The 10348-nt window shown below is 38.7% G+C and overlaps 2 protein-coding genes across 3 annotated transcripts; one reads left to right on the top strand and one right to left on the bottom strand.

Moving 5' to 3' along the window:
• Positions 1–1313: 1313 nt before the first annotated feature.
• LOC306693826 (uncharacterized protein) lies at positions 1314–6575 on the top strand. 2 transcript variants are annotated; one of them, XM_079156463.1, is made up of 6 exons: positions 1314–1458; positions 3675–3791; positions 3884–3917; positions 4041–4099; positions 4177–4256; positions 4454–6575. In XM_079156463.1, exons 1-6 carry the CDS (start codon positions 1425–1427, stop codon positions 4700–4702), a joined length of 573 nt encoding a protein of 190 aa, XP_079012589.1. In that variant the 5' UTR covers positions 1314–1424; the 3' UTR covers positions 4703–6575. The 2 variants fall into 2 exon arrangements, with proteins under 2 accessions (XP_079012589.1, XP_079012590.1); XM_079156464.1 differs by having other exon boundaries at positions 1314–1455.
• Positions 6576–6911: 336 nt separating this feature from the next.
• LOC306693825 (ammonium transporter Rh type B-like) lies at positions 6912–8731 on the bottom strand. The gene has a single exon (XM_079156462.1). The coding sequence runs from the start codon at positions 8712–8714 to the stop codon at positions 7251–7253; it is 1464 nt and encodes a 487-aa protein (XP_079012588.1). The 5' UTR covers positions 8715–8731; the 3' UTR covers positions 6912–7250.
• Positions 8732–10348: the final 1617 nt, after the last annotated feature.

The raw sequence follows: 10348 nt of genomic DNA on the forward strand, positions 1-10348 counted from the left end.
TAATAATTACACTCTTGTGTGTCCACTGCTTCCTTTGATAAATCCTTAAAAACTCACACATACCCTGGCTTCTCCTTCTGCACATCCATCTCTTAAAATAACTGCGTGTATCATATTGTGAAGATGGACATGGCTTGACCTAAAGTTGCCCACACACCTTACAGCAAACCAGTCATCCAGTGTTGGTGGGTGGGATGTGTAAAAACAGACCTGCAGGGGACCAGCTGGAGGATGTGTCAGGTCTGAGTCGCCACTTCACCGAATTGACATTCAAATCAAATGTGGAAAAGGGTGCAGTGTGCATGGAAGAAAAATGTTATAATTAAGAAACTTTATGTGATTTAAACAGCGAAGGCTTTGCTGTTTTCATTCATTATTCAAACTACAACATTTCAATCTTCAAAGACGATCAGTCTTTATTGTAACCAGGTGTGAATCAGCGGTGGCTTGTGTGTTTGTGGCTACGCCCTTTGTGACCTTTCACCCCGTCGTGTCTCTGATCATTCTCTGCCATGTATGCATTTCAAGTCACCTTGCAGTGGTCATCAGGTGACGGTAAAGTCTAGAGAATAGAACAGTTGGTTTATCCTCAATCAGGCGTACAGAGAGTTGCATAACCAGGTTTAACTGTGGTCCATGTCCCAATATGGTCAGAACTAGGACGAGACCTAAAACCAGGACACTAGTTTGCACGTAAACACCGCCATTAATGGATCTATGATCTTGGCAATCTCCTATAAGATCTCAGTTGTTTCACTGATATAAAGTGTTTGGCTGGCTGCAGCCCATGTTCAGCAGGTTCAGAGAGAGGTTTACTTCCGTTTTATGATGCTGATAATGGAATTTTTCTTCACACTTAGTCTTAGTCATTGTCACTGGTATATTTTTGTCCTAGCAAATCACGGCTGACTTTACAGCTTTATAACAAGATATGTGATAACAGCACTAAGCTGATGACTTAATGCACCATTTTATTTAAATCTATTTCCTTGAATGTTGAGGGGGAAATTTGTCCTCTGAATGATAAATAGAATGCATAGACAAGCCAATGAAAGTGACAATTTACTTTCTCAAAGATACCAAGATACCAAAAAGATACCAAAAATAATTTTCAGGGTAATTTATATGAAAATTGGTGGTTTTACCAATGATATTCCCTAATATTGTCAAAAGAGGTTCACTGCCTCACTTCGTGTTGCTTTGATGTTATTTTCAGTCTACAGAAAGTTTGTGGTTTTCTGCAAAAGCACACATCCTGCTATGTGTTAACAGTCCTTCTCTTGAGTATGCATCACACCGTGTGAGGATAAACATGCAACAGATGCCGTAGTCTTGTTTGTCACATTTACAGTATAGTAAGAGAGCCACAGAGAGAGAGAGACAGAGAGACAGAGGGAATTATCCTTGATTAAAGCTTCATTACCATGGAAAGCAGTTGCAATGAGACACAACAAGGTGGTAAGTTTTGATGAAAGATTTAGAAAATGTCATCCAATGTGAGACGTTACCGAGATCATTCTTCATGTATGGGTTGATGTGTGATTGAAGGCATATGTCGCATTCAGCTGCATTAAGTACAGCTTAGAAAACATTGATACTACGGCGACTAGTTAGGTAACATGGTAATATTTGCTAACTAGAGAGGTCTCACTCCATTTTCTTTTTGAAGAGCTGAGTCTATTCCCAGGAAATGATAAGTACGTTTTCCTGATGTCTTACTTAAGACTTTTACCTGTCACAGAGTATTTTTACAATGTTGTTTAAGCACTTTAACTTTAGGAGAGGATCTGAATAAATCCTCCACCACTGGATGCTACCATGGTAACAATGTGGTCTAACTATTCCTTTCAGACACTCTGATGAAACTGTAACTTAATGAAGGCAGTCAGTGAAACACAGATGCATGCTTAAGTATCACTCAGTGGGTTAATTGGGTCGGTGCTGCTTTGCCCAAAGGCGACGACATGCAACGTATTTTTCACATTTTGAGCAATTATCACACCACTACAATGTGAATAATTAATAACATTATGTATATATCAACATGATATGTTGTATATAATAATTATGGGGTGTATATATGGGTTGCACCATGTCAGATATCGGGTCGATACTAACTGCAGATAGCTTGTATCGTCACAATGGGGCCGATTTATTCAGTTTCTATTCAGTTCAATTATATTATACATCATGGAATTGTATTTATGTTTGTTATGTTTTGAACATTTTGTTGTTGCATTTAATTGGTTCACAATTGAATTAATTAAGTAATTCCTGATCATTTTAGACATTTGTACCTAATGTATGATTAAATATGAATTATTTTAATAATAAATAACAATTCAATACATTTATATATGTATCTATTAATTTGTTAGATTTTGTGTCTAATGGTGTTTGAACAATTTGAGAGTGCAGTGAGACATAGCCTGAAACTAAGTGACTGGGACAAAAATGAGATTTTGAAAAGCATTTTCCATTAATGTTGTGGTGAAGATGACGAAACGGTGATTGAATACTTTTTCACTTTATGAGAGACATAGGCTCAGCGAAACGTGAGAATAGTCTACTGCAGTGAGTTGCACTGAAACAAGACTTTGCAAATGTTTTTGGAGATCGGAAATGCATCCAACATTGTTTGCTGAGCATGTATTCTTGCAACACAAACCTGCTGCACTGTGCAATCACACATTTCACACATTCATGTGTGCTATAACGTCTCAGTTAAAACCTCATCTTCTGCTGCAGACGACTGAGCAGATCCACTGACATTCTGTAGGTGGTGTAAATCTGCTTCCATGATTTGTTTTATTGCCTTGTTTTCCAAGCAGGGAATGAAACAGTCTGCTGACACTTATTCCTTTAAATGTTGGGCATTAAGTTATATTTGTGTCGAACCTTGTTTTAGCTAGCAATGCAGTCCATGTGACAAACCCAACTAAAAGACAACATGGCCCAGGTTTGACAAACACAAATCAGAGTATTACAACTTACCTACCCTTATAATGAGGATGGGTATTGGTTGAGACTTGGATTGTGTTGGAAAATAGGTGAACAAAAAACTAAATGACATTTTTCCAACAAAACTGATGTGCATACAGACTGTGACAGTGGACACAAATCAATTTCAGTGTTCTTAAATTTACAGTGTTACAAATTTACATGTTTTTACCTTTTGCAAATCAATTAAGCTTTTTCAATGTCTTATATGCACTATTATTGTGCTATTTCGGCTGTCTCTGTGTGTGAAATGTGCTCCATAAATAAACTTGACATTTCCCTTAGTTTCTAAAATGTATTTTGAGTTGGCAGATACTGTGGTTCAGTGGTTAGTACTGTCACCTCACTGTGCAGGTGGTTTTTTTGTCTCTGCAAAGGTTTTCTATAGGTGCCTAGGTTTCCGCAAAACTCATATACATGTGGTTAGTTGTGACGTAGAAACTTAAAGCCTCCAGACACTAAGAATGGACATCTCATGTTTTGCATTTAAAGTTCTTTAAATGAGAATATTTGCATTCGTAGGTTCTGGATTTTTCAATGCAGGATGTGTCACTAAGATTTTACGAATTTTTATAGCTTAACTTTCTTGTGGAAAAAACATATCCAACACATATTAATATTGAAAGAGTATTACATTATCATAAATGATCTTTATTTTGTCTTTGTCTCTCCAGGTTGGAGTTTTGTGTGTGTTCCATTGCCTGTACAGGGGACATTCGGCATCATCGCCATAGCGCTGGTCATCTCACTGTGTTGGAATATTTATTGCTGCGTATCAAAATGTTCCCCAGGTAAATAAGTTATTTGCTTGTGAAAAATCCAGTGAACACAAATTCATATTCTGTATCTGATGCTGAGAGTATTTTTCTCTATACTGCGACAGGAAAAGGGCTATGTAAACCAAGGACAAGACAAAGGTATGTATCATATATTCACTGTTCAAAAGAAAAGATTTATCTCCTCTTTAACGGTCTGCTTTTTCAGAAGTCATTACCAAACTGAAAATAAAACACATACCCTCTTTGTATGTCCAATTTAAGACGCAGCCCAAGGCAGATGGAAGATAATCCTATTTATGGAAACATAGCCTTGCAGTCAAGTAAGTGCATTGTACATGTGTGTCTCTTTCAATGCCTTCATCTGTGTCTGTCTACAATGTGATGCTGTTTTCCACAGGCACGGCTTTGTTCATAGAAGCTGAGCCTCAACACTCTTCATCTTTGAGGGATCAACATAGAGTCAATTCGGAGTCACAGGTAGAGTCTTTAAACTCCTTTTCAAAGATTGAGGTCTCCTCTGTTGAACATGTGGTTCAGAGGGCCTTTGTAAGGAAAGGAGAGGATTGTGTTGGATCATATTTGCTAACTTTGCTATAATTCTATTTAAACCTGTCCTGCACATATAATGTTGTGTGAAGACATTGCATTATTTGTTTTTTTGTTTCTCTCTCCAGTCCAAAAGTCAGGACTGCTATGCCAACCTGACCCTGAAGGCTCCCAGGCCGCAGTCTGGCCGTGTCTCTCCACAGATACAGTACTCAGACGTAGTTCATTTAGAGGAGGCGCCGGAGTCAGAGAAGGAGGATGAAGGCAACGCTGACGGTGTCTCCACCATGTCTGATCTGTATGCTTCTGTGCAAAATCAGCGCACCAAAACCGTCAACACTGCAGGCAGCGGAGAGGGCTACGCCAACCATCTCTGAGATGCCTTTAATGGTCTTTGTGCATCTTGAACTGCCGCCACAGGATGGCACTGTTTGTTGTTTGTCGTCAAAAATGACAACCGCTCTGTGTAGCTAAGTAGTGCATGTCATACCACTCATGCACACTAACTGAATTGTATTAGTTGTATGAGAGAATGTTCATCATTTTTTTTAGACTCGCCTTGTTTGGTGTTTCTGTAAGAGCAAAGCAGTTGATTCATTATTTCAAATATATCTTTGACTTTCTCTGCTAAAGCATACTGGGATTTATTCATTGTGTGTCTTTACTGAAATTATTCCCATTGATTATTTAAGATCACCTCCTGATGTGTTTGAAGACAAATACTCTGCTTTGAACAAAAATGTGTTTCTGATGTGTTCCACCAAAACGTTTGTTTGCTTTTCTCAGGTTTTCTCATCACATTTGGCTTCAACACTTGTGACAATATCCTGCTGGTGCGTTTTGAGTAGAAAGGGACTTCAGATTATATTCCCACTAATCAATATCTGGCTTGTCATAAATAGCAATTCATATTGTAAATGCCAGCTCGTAATCTTTCCTGGGGTTGAATTAATGTCACTTACTTGGTTAATGTTTGAACCTTTCATATCTGACCTGAGAAAAAGGGTTACTGCAATAATAAGCAACTCCAACAGATTGTAAAAAGTCAACTTTGTTTGAAGTAGGTCTTTATCATTTATCCTTTTTTTAGTGTGTCGGTGGTGAGTTATGTAAAATTGTGACAAAAACAAAACACAGGTACAGAGTGGAAGATCATATGTCTGTTTTACACTTTCACCTTGAACTTTGCAAAATAAGATAGCCTACAGCTGTTGAATGTTAAGAAATATTAAAACAATGCAGATAATGAGGTGAGTAAATTGACACCATCAAACTGAACTGAAATCTTTGTTTTCAACCACACAGTACAGAGGCTACTGTGATGGTCCATCATTTTCACTTAGAGGTCAAATTTCAAGTCACGGTCGCAGTGGTGTGAGGTTCCTAATAAAGCTGATGAAACTAAATCACAATGTTGAATGCACCTTTCTTTATGCTTTATCTTTTCCATGAAGAAGATGATCAAAGCGTTGATCAGCAATCTGTGAGTGTTATAAACTTCATATCACACGCAATATACATGGATCCTGAGTCAAACTTTTCCTGTTGTCCATGATTAGATAAGGCCCATTGTTAACCTTATAATTTAATCAAATACAGTGTGGTGATGAAATTCCTCAACCTTTGTAACTAATAGCATGTGCTTTAATGCAGGCAATCACTTAACAATATATGTTATCTGGTATTTGGTGTTATCTTGTTTCTTAAGGACATAATAAACTTGTTGTGGACTTAAACACGGAGAGCTTAAGTGGCCCAATAATACAGATAAACACAGATACAAGGGCTTTCAGTGTGAATCAAAAAACCTTGTAATTGAGGAGTCAAATACAGAATAGTTCGCTCTGCCGATATTTCCATAGAAGTTAATAGGAGATTTGGCATTCAGCAGGTGTTTATAGATTATATAAAGATGTCTCAGATGTTTGATGTTTTACACTCTTTGGATTGGATGAGCAGGACATACTTTATCACAGGGTAGTGATAGCGTTTGAATCAAATGGTGCCGAATAACAGTGAAACAGAATAACAGGATTGTAAGTATTATAGTAAGAAAGAAACCAACTCCAGGTGTGACCTTGAAAAAAAGAAAAGGAAATGCTGTATCTCAAATGGTTTTGCAATGACATTGATTCAATGGATTCAAATGTACTTACAACCTTAGTTTCAAATCCATAGTTTATACATAAAAAAATGTATGTTTATTAACTGTAGTGACAGTAAGTTGGTTCCTAGTGAGTTAAACATAACCATGGGGATGAGTAGACATCATATGAGATGTGATTCTTTCTACATTTAATCAAATGGTTACAGAATTTAAAATCTAATTCAATGGGATGATTACCTGACTGAAACTGTTGTCTTAAGTCTTAGTGCACCGTTTTTAAACTTGATATTACGGTATCAAAAACGAATGTCATGTTTTATACTTTTCTTCTGCTCCCATTTTAGCAGCACAAGATATTCAGTGTAATTACTATCTTGCAAAGGATCCTTTTTAAAAGATGCTTATTTCAACTCGTTTTGGTGGATTCTGTGGAGTCCAACGCTGTAATCAGATATACAACACAAATGATATGATGCATGTCGAGCGAAGCCAATGATTTATTTCGACGATGGCTTTAATATGTAACCTGAAGGAAAACGTGCAATGTATAAAATAATTTATTTCACAATTTTTTGACATATAATGTGAAAGCAAATACATTTTATACTATTAATTGCCCTTTGCCATTTTGCATACAGTACTCAAACTTCAACAGTAAACAGCTTTTGATGAGGGGGCTGATGGTTCAAATTCCAAATACATGTTATCCCTCCATCAGGAGTGATAATAAATTATACATCTGAAACTCTTGCAACAAATGTGAAAAATATCTAAATTTTGAAACAATAGTAATGGCTATAATTCAAAAATGGAATGACTCACAATGACTGCCTCCCTGTGTCGACTTTTGTGTTCATAGAGCTCATTTGTACCTTTTCCTCATAGCTTATGGAGGTCTTGGGCCCTACACTGCTAAAGTCAGAGGGCACGTCAAAGAAAACCTCATCATCAAAGCAGTCCTTGTCAGATGGGGATGCCATGAAGGGCAGCTTTATGACCCAACCAGTGAGCAGCCCACCAACTGCAGCTGCTGCGATGGTGGAGAAGATAGCTGCCACCTGGTAGAGAGCTTGTTCCTGCGCAGTACGACCCAAGCCCGGCTTCAGCCCAGGAATCAGCCTCTGCAGTTCCAGGAGCTTTGGATCTCCCTCAGGTGGAGCACGATGGGAAAAGATCTGGTACATGCTGGGCCCGTAGGTTTCCTCAGTGGCTAGGAGGATGGCACAGATCCCTGCTGTGGACGATATGAGGCCAGTGAGTCCGTGCAGGTTGTGAATACCACACTGGTCTTGGATCCTCAAGTGCCGGGCCATAAAGGGGGTCAGGTACCTGTATCCAAAGAAACATGCAGTGCAGCCCATGATGCCCAGGGCGTACGCGGCTACAGGGGAAATCATCATGTCCACAGAAGCCCCAACAGTCACGCCACCTGCCAGAGTCACGTTCTGAATATCAGCCATTGTGAGCTTGCCTCTCTTATTGAACACTGCTGAGAGTGCGAAGGCAGTGATAGTGGATGAGCTTAGACCTAAAAAAGTGTGGAGTATTGCTCTGTGTTGATCGTCACCCTTAAAGGTCAGAGCAGAGTTAAATGAAGGCCAGAACACCCAGAGAAACAAGGTTCCCATTAAAGAGAGGATGTCAGAGTGATAACTAGTGATCTCTTTAGAGTGTCCCTCATTCAGGCTCGGGCGGTACAGCGTAAACGTCACCGCTAGACCAAAGTAGCAAGCAAACAGGTGAATAAGAATAGAGCCACCTGCATCATTGATTCTAATGTATTTCAATACAGCCCACTCTGTCACAGAGAAGATAGGGATCTCCAGTAAAGCCATGACCAGGAGCTGAATAGGACTGGTCTTCCCAAGCACGGCTCCGAAAGAGATGAGCACCACAGCACAGGCAAACTCTGCATTCAGCAGGTTGATCACTCCCAGGTGAATTTTACCAGCATAGTAAAACTGGAAGAAACCTTGAATCAGGATCGCCCACTGGATCGAAAATGTAGCCGTAAGAAAGTTGAAGACCATTCCACTGAAGCCATAGAATCGGAAGAAGGCCAGCAGGCACCCGAAGCCTATGAAGATTAGCACCTGCACGTCGACAAAGTAGGGATAGTCTCGATAAACGGAGTTCTCCATCGGGTTGGTCTCGTTGTTTTGCAGCTTAGCATTGGCATTGTCATCATAAGTGACAAAAACAGCATAAAGAACTAACATGACAACCTCTGACACTAGCACGAACGCCGGCAGGCGCAACTTCAAACTTGTAGAGAGATTCATGATGATGGACAGCTCACAGTTGCTCCCTCAGCAGCAGGAACACAACTTTATACCTCTACTTTTATCAGATAAGAGCAGCTAATAGCTTTGTATCAGGAACATAGGCCCAATCAGCGCAGACTGTACTTTAATCTTTCAGATTCCTCGAAATTACACACATCAGTCATGTTTAAAGTTAAATCTCTGAAGGCAGATTTCAAGAGCATAATTTAGGGTAAATTAAAGACTAATAAGGATGCTGTAAAACGGAGCTTTGTATTAATTTGACACAACAAAAGCAAAATGAAGGCTGCATTCAGGCAGTAAATGCTGCGCCACATAGCAGTTGTTAAATTACAGTTTTATTCACAATAACGTTGAGTTATTCATGTTAATTTAATATTCAATGCCTACAACATTATTATTGCTGCATTCACAACATTGTGAATTTTAATGTTCCTAAAAGTTCTTGATTTTCTACTGCTCCCAGTCATTCCTAATATGGGCCTGATGAGTAAAATGTCAAACGTGATATTAGTGTACATTAGTAGATTATTAGACTGAAATGTCACAATCTGAACTAATAAACTTCTTTCAGGAACGGGTCTCATAACCCAAAGGACACTAAGTGATTATATATCATACACCTGGACAGGTTCAAGATAGGACTTTGGATCAACCATGGCGCACAAACCGTTACGGCTGACAATGTTTTATAACTATTATCTGTGTAGTAGTCATATAAATATTTCCTTTATAAAGAACTTGATCATTTGATTTGTGTGTATATGAAAAAATATGTCACTGTACACCTGACTTTGAGTTCCTAAAATTGTTCGTGGGAAAGTGCTTGAATTTAAAATGAGCCACTTTAGAGGCTGTTGGCCATGTTGGCTATAGCTCAAAATGATCCCACAATTCTCAGCTGTGTTTTTTTTGTTTTTGTAGTTTGACTAAAATAATTTTAAGATTTAATTTCTGTCTGTTTACCTTTATTGGATGGTAGAAACTAAAAAGTCAGAGAAAACAACTGGGTGCTGATACAGAGACAGGGGACACTGTAGTTCGGCTACATGATATGTGCAGACTAAACTGCTGGTCATCAAATCAAGATGCTCCATTTTTGTTGTTTTCAAGATTAATTAGATTCATGGATTTAAGTGAAACCTAAAGTTTCAGTTTACATTTGTTATATGTATTTAGTTGTACTTCAATACAGGGTGTGTAAATGCACAGAAGAGGCAAGGCAAGTGTATTTGTATAATAGGAACTTTCAAACACAGAAGTAAATCAAAGTGCTTTACATAACGCACTTAAGTGGGATAAGTATATTTGGCATTAATACAATTATTGGCTGAATTTAATTTAGTTGCTTCAGTTTGAGGAGAAAGATATCTCAGTTTAGCCTCGAAATGTGTAAATGTCTGCTAATTCTGCCCAGAGAAAGACATTACTTTTAAGATGTGATAATGACAGGTGATGCCAAATTTAGATTGTGTATTTTGTGATCGTATCACGGTCCGGTTCTCGTGTACAGTCACGCTCCGGAGCAGCAGAGGCGGCAGAGAGAGAAAAGAGAGAGAGCGAGAGAGAGAGAGAGAGCGAGAGGACGATACAAAATATACACGAGGAAGAGGAACCCGGACTCCCATGAT

Source organism: Pholis gunnellus, assembly GCF_910591455.1.
Source record: "Pholis gunnellus genome assembly, chromosome: 3".
NCBI classification, from domain to species: Eukaryota; Metazoa; Chordata; class Actinopteri; order Perciformes; family Pholidae; genus Pholis; species Pholis gunnellus.